The sequence below is a fragment of the Pteropus medius genome, unplaced genomic scaffold (assembly GCF_902729225.1).
Source record: "Pteropus medius unplaced genomic scaffold, Ma_sr-lr_union100, whole genome shotgun sequence".
NCBI classification, from domain to species: Eukaryota; Metazoa; Chordata; class Mammalia; order Chiroptera; family Pteropodidae; genus Pteropus; species Pteropus medius.
In genome coordinates this window covers 14,284,889-14,300,967 of record NW_024344370.1, presented here as the reverse complement: position 1 = coordinate 14,300,967, position 16,079 = coordinate 14,284,889, and the positions used below count along the sequence as shown (strand labels likewise).

General features: G+C 44.3%; 1 protein-coding gene across 3 annotated transcripts in view; it reads right to left on the bottom strand.

Moving 5' to 3' along the window:
* Window positions 1–16,079, bottom strand: part of MAP1B (microtubule associated protein 1B) — a 93,450-nt gene that overhangs the window by 8,096 nt on the left and 69,275 nt on the right. For all 3 annotated transcript variants that reach the window (XM_039870169.1, XM_039870171.1, XM_039870170.1), the window contains 2 exons: window positions 15,514–15,654; window positions 782–7,289 (listed from right to left, as the gene is read on the bottom strand). In XM_039870169.1, coding sequence (XP_039726103.1) covers window positions 782–7,289; window positions 15,514–15,654 — 6,649 coding nt within the window. The remainder of the gene's footprint in view (window positions 1–781; window positions 7,290–15,513; window positions 15,655–16,079) is intronic.

Below are 16,079 nucleotides of genomic sequence, written 5' to 3'. Positions count from 1 at the left end.
AATCTGGGAATCGGGACCAAAACAGGAATAATCAGAAGTTAGGGGTATTGCTCCTACCTCATGCAATTTCAATCTGAAAGAGTTCTCAGTCTCTCAGCGAGACCGTGGGGTAAGAGGGAGATAAAAAGAGCCTTCAATGTTCTTCTCTCGATTTGTTCTGGCTCCCCACTGGTCAACTGAAATTATGAAATTATGGTATTTGATGGCTGATAAGAAAACAGTATTGCCCGTAATGGGGATGTAGCTCTAGCCTGGTGATTTTTTTTTTTAATATTTATAATTTTTAAATGTTAGAATTTTATCTTAAATTTTTAAAATATAAAAATGGAATCTAAATTGTGGGCCTACGCTGGTCATTCTAGGCTTGGCTTGAAACTCTGGTTCTCCCTAGGAATTTGGGAGCTCTTGGCCTGTGTCACCTGAGCCTCATTCTGGGGCCACAGCCAATACAATCTTCCAAAGGAGCCTGAAACACACCTCCTTCATTCTGAAGATTTAGAACAAGGCTGTGGTTGCTGTGCTGCAGAATGAAGCAAACCCAAGAATCACATATGGTGAATGAGAGCTGCTCTGGGCCATATGCTGAGCTATCCCCAAGCCTATGGGCCACACGGAGCTGAGATCTATACCTTTTGGCACAAGAGAATGGTAAAGGGAAGGGAGAACATCCAGTTGTGCTACCTCACCTTCCCAGTACACAGTCAAATGGAAATTCAGAGGCTCTAGTTGAAAGTGGAATAGTGGTGGCCACTGCATAGGGATGCTGGCACCTTCCACCTACCTGCAGTCGCAGTCTTTACCGATTTGGATGTGGAGGCGTTGGCGGCATTCTTGGTCTCCTTGTCTTTCTCTTCTCCACGTGCAGCTTTGACCTCGGGAGTGGTGGTAGGTTTCGTTGCTTTTTCCACAGATTCCTTCTTCTTAGGAGAAGCCACTCTAGACACTTTATCTGAGGATTCTTTCAAGCCCCCTGGTTTTGGCGAAGCTGCAGAGGGCTTGGACTTCCCATCACTCTTTTTGACAGGTGAAGATGACTTGGTCTTTGTACCCGGCTTTTTGGTTTTGGTCTTCTCTTTCAGGTCTTTCTTCAGAGCTTTGCCCAGGTTCTGCTCGATGGCCAAGGCCTCTGGGTCCATCATGGACACGTCAGGGTGGCGTGGAGAAGGGCTGCGGTCCTGCATTGGGGCCGGAGGTGGGTCCATGTGTTTGTATGTGACGGTTTTGTCTGTGGGGATGGTTTCTGATTCATCTTCAGAGTCGATATTTGCATCAGCTGTGATGGAGGGGCACTCTTCAGTCTCTGGGGGGACATCGGAATCGGTCTGAGATGGGGCGGACTCGCTGACTGAGGTGGGAGGGGTTTCGTCGCATTGTCGCCCCTGTGGCTTTCCTCCTGGAGGCGGTGGAGCTCCCCGTGATTGGGTGAGGGGCTTCTCGGATTCTTCAGTTGGCTCTTCACTGGCAAACCATTCGAGAGGGTTGGGATTAATGAAGGAGGGTGACAGCTCTGTCTTGGGATGCTTGTATTCACAGGAGGATACGAGGCATAAATCGACATCCTGACGAGCCTCTGAGGGGGACTTCTTTTCTGCAGCGTAGCACTGGTCCGAAGTCTCATAGGAATATGTAGACCCCTGGGGGGTTCTACTGATTTTCTCTGCAGCCTCATAACGGTATGTGGACGTATCGGGGGTGCGTGTGGTCTTTGTAGATGTCTCACAGGAGTAACTTTCAGACTCAGGGAAACTGGCAATTTTCTCAGTGGTCTCATAAGAGTAGCTGGAATCCCCAAGTGTGTGGCCACCATCTTCAGAGTCATCGTAGCCATTGCTGATGTCGTCCAGCAGCCTTCTGGACAGCTCAGTCTTCTCATAGCCGTAGCCACTCACTTCAGGGGTTCTTATCGTCTTCTCACTTATCTCATATGAGTACCCACTTTCTTCGGGGCTCCGTGTGGTCTTCTCAGTAATTTCATAGGCATAGCTGTCATCGTCAGGAGTCTTGGTGGTTTTCTCAGTGGTTTCGTGTGAGTAGCCACTGTCACACAGGGATTGAGTGGTTCTCTCCGTCTTCTCATAGTAATAGCCACTCACATCTGGGGTCCGGGTGGTTTTTTCGTAAGACTCGTAGTCATAACCTTCTTCATCTGGGGACCTCGTTTTCTCGGACTTTTGATAGGCATAGCTGAAGTCACCAGGTGTCTTCCCTCCAATGTCCTTTTCCACAACAGATGTGGTCAAATCTCTATTCAAGGCTAGATGGTGTTGCATCGTATCAAATAACATCGAGGCACGAAAGCCATAGGGCTCTGCGGATGCTGCTTCTATTGGTGGAGAAGAGGAAGTGTGGCAAGCTGCTATGTTTTCTTTGATTGCAGAGGTAGAATCTGAAAAACTAGGTGAATATAAAGGAGAGGACTCTCTTGGGGTGAGTGGAGAGATATCAGATTTTGGTGATAGCTTTTCTCCTTCCAGACTTTGCACTTTTTCAGAAGTGAGTGAGGCATATAAGGACATATCTCTGGGAGGAGCAACATCAGATAGGGTATCTTCTTGGAGAGGAGAAGCTATCTGAGAAGGGGTATGTGCAGAAGAGGTGGATGGGGAGGCCTCGACCTGAGATACTGAGATGAGCTCAGAAAGATCATTATCTTGAGTGTAGGATGGCTCCTCCATTGGTGGTATCTTATGTGATAAACTAGAGTCCTGCATGTCAGAAGGACTGTAGTCCACCTCAGTTGGCCCATTTTCAGTAATGTGAAGCATACCTGCACCCGCCGTAGGGTGATCTGGAGACTGTCGACTAAAGTCCATAGCAAGAGAGTGCTCAGGGGATTCTTGACCAAATTCGATAGACATTGAGGACTGTTCAGATCTGTGATCTTGAACTGGCGTTCTGGATTTGGCTGTTTTAGGGGAGAAGTCTGGTGGAGAAATTGACATTGGTCTTGGGCATTCCTCTTTAGATGGAGACATTTCCGTTTCCTGGAAAGTGGTAGGCGTTTGCACGACAGACACGGAAAGGGAGTCGTCTACTTCTGTGGAATGCGGGGAGCCAACCTCAGCATGCAGAGAAGGAGACACATCATCCGTTGTTGGCTCTGGAAATGAGCTCGTAGCCACAGAAGCTGTGGAGACTGAGGCCACCCCCTCCATATGAGAGTATGTGTCTTCTGCTACACCCTCATCAACAGGAGTAGCTGACTTGTCTGAGACAGTGCCTTCAGAAATGGACATCTTAGTGTCTTCTTTAAAAGATCCAAACTGACTGACATCTATCTGTGTAGGAGAAACATCTCCTCCTAACTTCCTTTCATCCAAAGCCAGTCCCGATTGAGAACTCATGGCTTCAATATCGTCCGTTTTCTTTTCTTGACCAAAGTCTTCCTTTATTGGTATAAAGTCTGTGCTTTTCCCTTCCAGTTTGTCTTGGAAGAGACCAGTGGAAGTCATGTCGGACACTGGACTTATTTGGTCTGAAAAGCCTTGTTTTCCATTCTTTCCTTCGAAAGGGCTTTCGGCACGTCTACCAGGAGCCTTGTCATCAGCACTCAGAAAACTTTCATATGCAGACTCGGATCCAATTAAGGGAGGGCTCCGTAGAGGAGACAAGACCTTTTCAATAGGAGACTCCGAGTCAGGCACAGGTTCGTCCATGGGGCTTATGGAAGCCCTTTCGTTCTCATCTTTGGCATCGCTGAATTCAAAACTCACTGGAACTGCTGGTGGTTTTTCGATGACTTCTGTGGGGAGGTGACTGGATTTCTCATCGGTGGGAGATTGGTAGTAAGGTGTGTGGCCAGCACTGCCAGTCACAGACTGTGACGGAGATACCACTTCCAGGGTTTTATCCTCAGGACTAGCACAATGTTCTTCAACCACTTCTCGGGTCACCTCAGGAGACACTGGGGCTGTTTCTGCCTTTGCTGAGACTTTAATCTCATTGGGTGTCAGAGAAAAGTTCACACTACGTTCACCCAGGGGGGTCTTTTCTATGGGTGATGGCGGAGAAGGGCTCAGGGAAGGGCTCTTGGATGAACTAAGTTTTTCATCTGAAACTGCTGAGACAGTGTCTTTGATCTCCAACGTGGCGCCGGCTTTCAAGTCTTTCCCTTCAAAGCAGTAAGCATCACGTAGAACAGATTTGCTAAATTTGTCTTCCTCCATGGAGGAGGGTGGTGAGATGGTGGAGGCCGAAGCATTGTAATCCTTACCATCAGTGGCATCTGTTTTTGACCCTTCAGATAACCCATTGAGCGATGTAACAGCCGGTTTGGAGTATTCCTGAGAATACAGTGAAGACTCGTATTTGGTGATATTTACAAATTCTTGCGACGGGGACTCTGTCTCTTCGTTGTTGGTCTCGTCGCTCATCACGTCGCGGGGAGTGGACATCTCATCCATCGGGGTGGGCTCACTGGATATCTCAATGGTGGATTGAGTGTAGCCAGAGGTGGCGGTGAATTCTTCAGGCTGGTCTTCTCGATTCTCCTCATCGGAAGCAGTGGCCTCGCTCTCCGAGCCTCCAGGTAAAGTCTCATCGTGAATCGAAGAGGCAGGTTCCCGGGCAGGAGACTGGGCTTCCAGCTGCTTGGCTGAGGTGGTGAGGAATCCATACTGATCCTCGGCACCACCAGCCTCCGCAGCCTTGTCCACCACGGCCATCACGTAATCTTCAGCTTCAGCTTTTTCGGGCTCATATTCTTCCTCTCTGGCATCCTCAGCTTTGTCCTCCTCATCACCCTCCTCTTCAGACTGTTCAGCTTCTCCTTTATCCACTGCCTCGTCCATGTCTTCTTCTGCTCGGTCATCACCACTGGCCACAGACTCCCTCTTCTCCTTGATGTGCACGTCTGCCTCAGCCTTCGCGCTTTCGTCCTCCTCCACGGGGCTGTGCTTGGAGGTGCTCACACACGCGGCTTCTTCACCATCGTCTTCTGGCTCCTCAGCCTCCTCAGTCTCTGCCTTCTCTTCATAGTCACCAGTCTCTGAGGATTCTTCAAAACCTGCTCCTTCGTCTTCAAATTTTTCAATGTCGTCCACCCCCTGCTTCTCGACCGGCTCCAGCTCCTCGGGCGTTTGCTCACATTCACCCTCCCCTTCAGTGGTGGTGATCCCCTCGTCAGGGGACTCAGCGGGACCTTTGATGACTTCTGTCTCTTTCTGGATGACGTAGGCTTCGACCGGCTCAGTCTCCTTCAGTTTCTCTGCATCTTCGATCAGTTCCAGCTGAGGCTTGATGTCTTTTGCTACATCGACCTCTTCAGCCTTTAGCTCTTCAAAGTCCTTGGTTAGATCCTCAGGGGACGACATAAGGGACCTCTCAGCTTCCAGCTCTTTGGTGGGGCCAGCGGTTGCTATTCCAGCTGCTGTTGCCACGGCCGCTGCAGCGGCCACAGTGCCAATGGCTGCAGCCGCAGCCTCTGCTGTCTTGCCTTCCTTCTTGATGACTTTAATTTTCCCCTTCTCCTTTGGCTTCCCGGCAGCAACAGAATCTTTCTTGATAGACTCTTCCTTCTTGGGTACTTTTGGTTTCAGTGCAGCTGGTTTTTTTGCTTCAGATAGAGGAGTAGATGATTTCTTTGCATCTTTAGGAAGTTTCTTAATTTCTTTTTTGGGTTCCTTTTCTTCCTTTTTAATTTCCTTCTTTTCTTCCTTCTTAACTTCCTTCTTGGCTTCCTTGAGTGGTGTTTCTTTCTTAACCTCTTTCTTGGATTCCTTTTTCTCTTCTTTCTTGATTTCTTTTTTGACTTCCTTTTTCGTCTCTTCCTTTTTTGGTTTTTCTTCTTTCTTGATAGGTGTCTTGTCCTCCTTTTTAGTCACTTCTTTCTTTGTCTTTTCCTTCTCCTCTTTCTTTTCTTCAGGTTTTGCCTTTGTTTCCTTTTTCACCGTCTTCTCCTTAGTGACTTTGGGTTTGACATCTGTGGCTTGCTTTTCAGCGACCTCGGCTTTCACTGGGGGCTGCTCTTCTTTGCTGGGCATCTCCTTTTCAGTCACTGGAGGTTTGGTCTCTGTTTTTACAGGCTTGTCTTTTTTCACTGTTACCTTCTCCTTGCTTTCAACTTTGGGTGATTTTTCCACATGATTCGCTTTTGTGACCTCAGGGGTTTCTTCTTTAGACTCCTTTCGCACAGATTTGCTGGCAAGGGTTTTTGTGGCTGGCTTCAGACTTTCTCGGCTATCAGCCCTCTGTTTCAATTTTACTTGTTTCACAGCAGGAGTGGCCACCTGACCAGTTAGATCCTTTTGGGTGGCCAGTGGCTGTTTCAGGAAGTCTAAATGTTTGAGCTTTTCTAGTCCTTCCAGGATATTGTATTGGGTGCTATTTCCTGGAAATAGGACTCGGATGATTTTCTCTGCAGGGTTTGCTGGATGCCACACGATCAAAGATGAAACTGAAGTTAGGTAGGAGACTGGGATATCTATTTCTTGACCATTAGGCAGGATTAGTTCAGCCTTGTCTTTGTTGGTGCCAGTCCACTGCTGCATAAAATACTGCATTTCCTTGCTGCTCTTGAGTGGGTTAAGCACGTACATCTCAAGTTTACCGACTCCCATTTTTTGGAAAAGAATGACAGGATCAATGATATTGCCTACACTTCTGAATAGAGGTTCTGGTTTCATGGACAGTTTGTTTAGGTACTGGAGAGTGAAGCAAGCTTCTTCTATGCTTCTCTTCATCTTGATGTTCGGATCTGGGTTTTTCAGATTTTCAGGGACATTGAGAAATACAACTCCTAAATCAGGGGAGATGAGGTTTTTCATCCAGTCACTATTAGTGGTGGAGCCTTGGGACTGTTCTTCCTCAAGCTCTGCAATTTTCCGCTGTAGCATGCTGTTTATCCCAGGCAAATTGTCATCCCCAATGTGGGTGAGCAGGATGGAGTCCACTCGGTCCAAGTGTCGAATGAGCTTCCAGAAGCAGGATTTTCTTTCTGATCCTCCATTGATGAGCATATTGAATCCATTCACTGCAAACAAGGCAGAATCACCTCTCCCTCCTGGAAAGATGTAGCAACAGGGTTTGGAGAGCTTTAGAAATCCACCCGATGTGGGAGGTTCCAGAATATCAAAGGGAGACGGGACTTCCACTGATTCTGAGAGATACTCGGTAAACTCGGAAAGTCCTTCCATTTCTGGCAATATAGAAGCCGAGTTGAGTTTAATATTGATGAAGTCTTGGAGATTGTGTCTGTCGAGGTTGGAGTTCTTCCAGTCTCCTTCTTCTGGACAGAAAAGGGTTAAACTAGCTTTGTTGGCAGGATGGGTGGTACTCAGTAATTCACCAATCTGGGATTTAAAAAAATAATAATAAACAAAGAAGAAAAGGTTTCAGTGAAAGTCATCACTGATCCATCATCTCCATCTATTGGTAGGTATTACAGAATCATTGGATACATACAGGGCTCATTTCAGAGAAGCTGGTTGTTTAAATGCTGAAATATTTCCACAATGGTAGGTGAACAGCCTCTGTCCTGACCCTTCCTCCCCCTTCCCACTACTCCCTTATGTCTCAACTGTGTCTCCCTGAGACATCTCCGTCATTTGTTCTCATCCAGCAGGGGAACTCCAGAACGCCGACCAGAAGCCATCTGGATGGTCAGTGCCTGTGCCACGGCAGTTGTGGATGCATGAATACCACCCCTGGGTACTTGCCATGCAAAAATGCCCTTTAAAAAATTTACACTATCACAGGAGAGGGCTATGAGTCACTTCACCACAGATAGAAAATGTTTTCTTTTATTCCACTGAGCTTGGCAAAAAGGCCTGGTTGATACAGTGAAGGAATTTAAATACAGTGCACTTACAGTTGCACTATATCTACTTTTTAGTAGGTACCAAAAAAAAAAAAATTGGCATGGTCCCCCTACTCCTCCACCTACCCAGAGACAGAAAGCTATGGATTGCTTATTACTACAAAAAAATGTATTGGTTCTGGAATCAGATCGCGCTCTTTAAAACATGAGCGGTTCGTCCAACAGATTCTCTACAAATACAAATACTTTTATTGAAGCCGTGATGATTAAAGCAACTGGGTAATTACAAGCAAGTGGCCAAATGTGTCCCCCATTTACTCATATTTAAATTCATAGTGAGACATTCTACTCTCTCACAACTCCTGTTCTTTTCAGGGCAAGCTGGGTGTGAGTGGCTAAGATCAAATTTGTCTCAAACATTTTCTGACACATTGTTTAGTACTTCCCATAGAATGGAAATGCAGAAGAGCCGATCATGACCAAAACAGAGACTGTGGTTCAAGGAAAATGTTATTTTTTTTTGTCTTACATATGTTTCACGGTCTTAGTTTAGTAAATGGTGAGGGAGAATCATGCTGTAAACTCCAGTCTTCCTTTCAGTTGCAGCAAAGCTCATAAACGAGCCCAGAATTCAACTGAAAAGAGTACTTCGTCCTTGATGGTAAATGATGAAAGGGCAAAGCAAAGATTTCATGTGGTCCAGGCACCCCTGAGCCAACAGGTCTGAACTCTTACCTTCTAATATTAGAGTGGTTTCTTCTGTCTCTTACAAATTCCTGGATACCAACATTCATAAGGGTAATTGAAAAAATTGGAATGAGACTGCCATTTTAGTAATACAGCCATTTTTTGTTTTGTTAGCCTATTTGTCCTACATTTTAGATGCAGGGTGACAAAATAACAAGTCTTTGATTTTGCTGGTTCCTCAGACTTGACTTGAACATCTCCTATAAACGGGAGAAGAATCAACTATCTTGGAAGCTAAGAAAACTGAAAACATGAATGGTAATCATCCCTGGGGTAGTCTTTGCTCAAAATATTTGCTGACCAAAGCACACATGAACACCAGATATGGTTTCTTGTCCAATAATTAGTATAGAGCCTCATCACCATCACTATAGCACAGCTAGGATTCTTAGGATTCTCTCGATCCTAATTTTCACACAGAGAGTATATAAGCTATTCATGTTTGATAATACATTTTAGAGAAGAAATCTAGGATAACTCAAACTGCTGACTTTTCAATAGTAAAAATTTTAAATTTGGTCTATTTTAATTTTTGAAATTCCTCCCTAACTGGTTTGGCAGCCAAGGGTTTAATCCAGCTGTGTGTAGGGGACATTCAATCATTAGCTCTTCTTACGTAACATATGTAATCACCAAGTTCAAAGAAATGGTAAAAAGACTTAAGGAGTACCTCCCTACTTTCCATCTTTTCACTTCTACCCAGAGAGTTCCTATGAAATGTGGGAAATGATTCCAAAAGAAAACAAGATTGCAGAGACTTCTGAGGAAGTCAAAGGTAATAAAAAACAGCAAAGAGGCTGGTGAATGGAAAACTATGATGTACAAGGGAAAGCAGAAAAAAAAAGTCAGCACTGCTGGACAGGTTTCTTTTCAGAGAAGGCAAACCTGGTCCCTCTATAGAAGCAGCAGCGTACTGTGTATGATGAGGCAAGAATGCACAGACTGGGCTAGGGAGAGCCCTTCAAGAAGGAGATGGATGGAATGAGGCAGGGAGAAGGCAGAGAAGGAAAAACTACTATAGCCTTGGAGCTACACAGCAGAAACCAACTCCCTGCTTCCCCTCCACACCCGAACTCCAACGCACACACTAGAGAGTGAGCGCCTCAAAGGCAAAGATTGGGTCTCATGAGTGTCCAGCCCACAGTGGGCCTCAATCAATGCTTATTCAATGACTGGATGAAAGTAATACAAAGAATCCAATAATATGAGCAGTGGTGAGACAACTTGTGACTAGGTCTTAGATTTAGAAACTGAGGCTTCTTCAAAAAGAGTTTGGAAATCATCAACATACTAAATGGTAGCTATTATAGCCTATTATATTAAAAGTTCCTGAATAGGAGGAAACACATTTTCTATATTTCTGTATCACAGTTAACTCTGTAATCAGGCTCAAGAGATGTTTGATGAACTGCACTGAACTTGGTCTATTCAATACATGCTGTCCTCCTGGAGTGGCCACTTGGGAAGTGACGTGAACCTGCTTATACCTCACCTTTTAAGTACACTGGTTGCTACCCTCCCCTTATTCTTACAAAGATGGATGAGAGACATGACTGAAGAAATATTGCTTGGGGTAAAGATAGTCTTTGTTGTCAATTTCTTTGTCTAATTAAATGCAGGCATACTGGAAAAGGAAGGAAGATAGAAGAAATAAATGACTTTACTGCAGATAATATTAATGAAATATGATTTGAATTTCTAAGCCATGGCCTACTAACTACATTTCCTTTTTAATTAGGTTACTTGCTTGGCTAATGAGGAAATGCAGTGGACAGCATATCTCTGGGTTTTAGCAGGATGTTTAACAGGATCTCCGAACAGTGTGACAGCAGAAGGAGGTGAAATTGTAGTGCTGCTTAGTGCCAACCTGGAAAGAGGTCTATGATGAGCTGCCCCAGGGCTCATTTATGTCTTGTCGAGTATTGACTTAGATAAAAATGGTGAAGACATGATTATAAATCTGTGATGGCACAAAAATGGGAGGCATAACAAAATGTGGGATGGCAGGATTAAGACATTTCCGAAAGCTTTAGACATTGGGATGATGATGGCTAAGTCAGTTCTAAAGGGATAAATCTAAGGTCCAATAAACCAGCCGCGTAAAGTGCAGGATTTGGAGATGTGGCCAAACAACAATATGCGAGGAAAAGACTCAGGGATTTTAGTTGACAGTCGAATGGATTTATCATGAAGCTAAAGAAGCTTAAACTTCAAGGCCCCTTACTGGCCTGAGCCTCTTCCAAAGCCATGTACTTAACTGTATATTAATAATTTTGTTTCCTTTTTCCTAAAGGGAGCCCCTGAATTACGTAAACTACACAGCTCCTCAAAGCCTGTATCCCTTGCCCACTGACATTTAATTGTGGATGGTAATAGCCAAAAGTTACTTTTAGACTTATGTAATAGAAGAGTGCACTGAAAGCTATAGACGTCATCAACGCTCATAGTTCTAACCTGGTCAGTGGTCTTACAGTATGGTGTCCAGTGTGAGTCATGACATTTTAAAGAAACTAAACGATAAACAAACAAGCAAACAAACTGAAACAAATCTCCTTGCTGGCTCCTTCTCCTTGACCTTAACCTCTAAATGCTAGACCTGTACCCCTTTCTCTTTTAATACATTGCTCTCTCTGGATCACTTCATCTATTTTCTCACATGCTGATGGCTTCCAAATTCCAAATTAATATCTCCAGCCCAGCTCTTAGTTCTCTGAGCTCTGGACTCATATATCTAACTTGGCAACTAAAAACACCAAGGCACTAAACCATGACCAAGACTAAACTCTTGAATTTTGAATTTCCCCCATAACCAACCCCTTTCTGCCGCGTCCTCTTTCTACCCTACTGCGTGACAAGGTCCGGAGATGGGGACAGAGGCTTCAAGGAATGCATCGTCAAGAACGAGGACGTGGCATGTTTAGGGATAATTTGTTTCTTAGAAATGATCCTATTAATAGGGGGAATTTGGGTAGCACAAATTCTAGTAAGTGTAAACACTATACAAATGGATTTCCTCAAAATTGGCTCTGAGGAAAACATAGTAAATTCCCCGCGTATGGAATCAGCTCTGGTCACCTTGACGTGTCCAGAATGCGTAAACCCTTTATTTGAATAATTATTAAGGGAAATTCCTTTTGACGCGCCTCTTAAAGATATTATGAATAAATTATTACAAGCTGAATTACTAGAACCAGTTTATACTCCTGTTCCCACGCAGTTAGTAGAAAAATTAGTAAAGGATAAGAAATTTACTCATAAGCCTGTGCCTACTATAGAAGGGCCTCCTTTTGTGGCCTAGTGGATAAATAGAAAACTCTGGTATCCACCTAGGGGGGCTAATAGTATGAAAAGATTACCTGATCTTCCTTTGCCTTATACAGAAGCTTATAATAAAGATAGTATACATATAGTGAATAAAGATAGAATTCATGTTCCTTATAGTAGTGTTTCATAGAAAGGCTGGCTAGGTCAGGATCTCCTTGGTGCTTAAAAATAAAGGAACAGAAACTTAGCTTATGAAAGCAGCTTTGTAAAACTGATTTTTATAAATATTTTCCTCATTACTGCACCAAGGAAACTTTTGAACAGCTATGAGAAAGGTTCAGTTGAACTTTAGATATAGCATAAATCAAATAGCATTTAAAAGATTTCTTCAGGCAGAAAGAAGAACAATGTCTGCCCACAAGCCAATGCTTGCTGTTATGAATACATCTATCTATCACCTTTACTTAAATCAAACTGTATCTTACGTAATAGATATAAGAATTAAAAGTTTAGATTGTTCCATCAGGTAGTTCTGTTCTAATGATTAAGAGAAAAATGTACTAGTTAATCATGAACATTAATAATAATATACTCTATAAGATTTTCTGCTCCGCCTAACCACAGAAATTTAACTCCCTGCTACCTTAACAACAAAGTGTAATCAAATGCCAAAAAAAAAAGTATAAAAGTTGTACTCAAATCACAATAAAACGGAACAGTGTCACACCGCCTCTGAGCTGTGTAGTCAACTGTCTCCCGCGCCGACGCCTTGCCCACCTTCGGGGCCCCCTGGATCCTGTCATGGCTGGACCGCGGCACCTTTCCAATGGAACAAGTTTAAAGGATAGAGACCAGGGAATGTAAGGAAACTTTAATATCTTGTTTTATGAAGAACAGTGGGCGGAACTGAAAATGATTCATCTAGAAGAAAAACAATTGGCATGTCTAAGATGCTGTTGGGTAGAACAGGGATCACATCCCCTCCTTGAAGACAAGTAAGAAAAAACTTTCTAACAGAGAGACTGAAAAATGTCCCCAAGGAGATGGTGATTTCACCATCCTCGTATTTCACGGAGGGAGGGATTAGCCAGATGACTGTTTTATCTTTAAGTTCTAGTTTTGTAGTTAACCTCCAATGACTGAGACTCCAAAAATCTGAAGCTCAAAATGCACGGACAATTTTATTTTTCAGTCCATTTATTTTTAGCTATTCTTGTCAAAAAAATGTATCATTTTTGTTTTTCCCTAACTGTGCGTCTGATTTCTCTGGAATGACTAGTATGTATCAAGGGCTGGATAAAGGAACAAAACTGGACACCAAATGGCCTTTTAAGGTCCCTTTGTTACTGAGTCATTCTGTGCTCAAACCCTTTTTCCAATACAACAATAGGCAGCCTTAGCTCCAAAAGGCTGGTAACCATTGGTCTAGTCCAGAGATTTCAAATCCACTTTGTCTGCGGCAGCCTTTCTTCAAAGTCCACAATGTCAAAGAGATAAAGGCTGAGCTGCCCTGGTTGGGGCAAGAGGAAAAGAGTGAATCCTACCCAGTGTCCTCCCCTCCTCTTGCCTTCCCCCACCACCCCGATACCATGGATCGAGTCTGTTAGGAGGAACTCCGGAGGTCCTTCTCCACCCGTGTCAAACATCACCTTCCCCAAAAGGTTGGGACGGGGGTTATCAGGCAGGCAGAGGAGAATATGACAGCGTCTCTGGCCTAAACAACGCATGCCTCAGTATAATGAAGGTGTGTGCTCTTCAGAACACACCCAGTGATTACAAACCCTGGGGAATCTGCCCTTCTACAAACTCACATCTTTCAGTTAAGGCCAGTTCTTTTTCTTCTAATCAGTGGTAAATTCTGATATGTGTATAGTCCATTGCGCTAAAATTCTACTTCCGTAGGCTAGTAAAAATGATTTAAGCAGCAATTTTGTAACACTACGCCTTATTTAAGGAGAGAGGGGAATACTATGTGGGGTCCAGACAGATGAATTACAATACCACCTTATTTAAAATTCTGGCAATGACAAACCCTTTTCTTTACTTATGTCCTTCTGTTTGGTTTTACTGCCAAAAAAAAAAAAAAAGACTAACCAATGATGTGAGGTAGAAACCAACCACTAGTAACTAACTGCAGAACTGCATAGGAATGCAGGACAGGTGTACATACAGATGAGCTAAGAGTTCAGGGCTGAACCCTGAGCCTATAAGCAGGCCAGTGAACCACTCGCCTATGCTATTGGGCCATGGACCTGCCACTGTCTCCCTTCCCCAGGGCAAGGTGCTGATGGCATGTGTCAGACAGAGTGAGGACTGTAGTTCTAGCTTGAGAACTTCGATGCGATTGGACAAAAGTTTACCGGACCTTTACTACGTGTGGGTGCAACAGAGAGGAGATGGAGGAGAAATGAAGGCTAAACTCCACCAGCCTTGGAGGACAACAGATCACAAGCTCTGGCAAAAGACAGGACAAAAGCCTTCACTCTGAAGTGGTGAAGATGGCACCAGCTGTGAGTGAGCCCTGGGCTCCTTCTTGCTGTGGGGAGCCAGGACTATCTGCCTTAAGCACCCACATGACATCGCACCTTCTGAAAGCTGGGGTTCCCAATGTTCCCTTTCAGTTTTTTATCCCCCACAGTGGGTGGAGAGTGAAACACGATTATGTCATCTGACCAGTCTTTTTATAGAAGGCTCCAGGTGAGCCAAATGAAGTTGGGCAGTAAAGCTCCTCCCAGTGATGAAAAGTACACAGAGACCTCTCTGTGAAGCACATCCTAAGGAAGATTAAATGCAGAAAGACAGATGGCCCTTCACAACGCCCATGAGACGGAGAGTCCGCCATCTCAGGAAGATGGTTTTAAATAGATGTGGTAACTCCTGCAGTCAGCACATCCCTCCACCTCTTCCCGTGGAATTCTGCTATCAGCTATGGGCAGGCCCCAACCTACTGTGGTGACAGCTCTGAACTGTTTCTGGAACTACTAAACACAAATAAACAAAATGAAAGGGGCACATTATTTCGGAAAGAGAAGTTTCCCAGCCAGGAGAAATTCTCGAGCAGAAATAACCAAGTTAAAATCTTCAATCTGATTTTCCCAAATACTACTATCATCATCTGGTTTTCAAACTTCACATGTATCATCCCTCAAAAAGACATAGTCATTAGAAATATGAATATTCCAGCTTTGGTCCAGGCCCTCCGATCCTCTTTTTCTTGGGGTTTGAACACACCTCCCTTTCCTTAGCCCTCTTCTGGGCTATTCAAACAGCCCAAATTCAAATGTTAGGACCAGACATTAAAAGTAAGAGAAATCAGAAATAATTAGATCAGGAAAAGTTAAGTACAAGTACTGAAAGAGATCAGCTAAATCCTACTAAAAGTCCAAGAGATCTCTGGAGCACTCTTTCAGAAAACAGGAAACTGGATTTTCTTCTGGGCTCACTTCAAGTATTTCCTTCATTTTTGCCATCTGTAACATGTTGACTGTCCCAAACCCCCTCCATCTGTATCTCAGGCACATTAAGAATGCTTCCAATTAATTATATACGAGTGCTCTAAATTCTTTTGGTGATGAGCCATAGAACTATACTATGTTAGAGCACACTGGTTTCACTTATTTCAAAGGAGGTGTGATATTCCCTTCCCTGCTTCTTCTAGCTCCCTGGAGTGCTTTCAAAGAGCAGCCTGAGGCTGTAACAGTAACCAAGCAATTGTAAAGCTTAGACACTCCCAGAGAGCAGCCCACCTCTTGATCGGTAAAAATCTCTATGAAGTTCTGGAAGGAGAAAGAGCCGGACTGGAGAATGAGCTCGCCAGTATTTTCGAAGCACTGTCCTGTCAGCAGGAGCAGCTTGTGCCGGGCAGCGTCAGTGATCATTAAGCGCACCTGAAACAAAGCACAGGGACCAGAACATGAGTCGCGGTAGCACAGCATCCCACCTTCAGGACAGGGCTGGCCCTTGGACTGCTTCAGGTTTATTACCAGCAAAAATCATTCATTCCCTGGTATTCAAATTTCCCCTGGGGAGTTGGACAGAGCCAATGACCGTGGTCATCAGCTCACCAGGGAACACCATTTTCCAAGTTTGGCTACAACCAAGACGGCAGCAGTGGTTGACTTTCTCTCTCTAGTTTCCTTGTCTTTTTCAAACCAATCAGCACAGCTGGCGATCATTTGTTCCACAGCTGTGTCTGCTGGCAGTATGTGGTCCAAGAGGCTTTTGAATATTTTACAGGCTGAGTCACCAAGTACTGTCCAGGTCCCCCAACTGCTGCTGCCTCAGGAAACAGAGATTTCCAACTAAGTCAGGC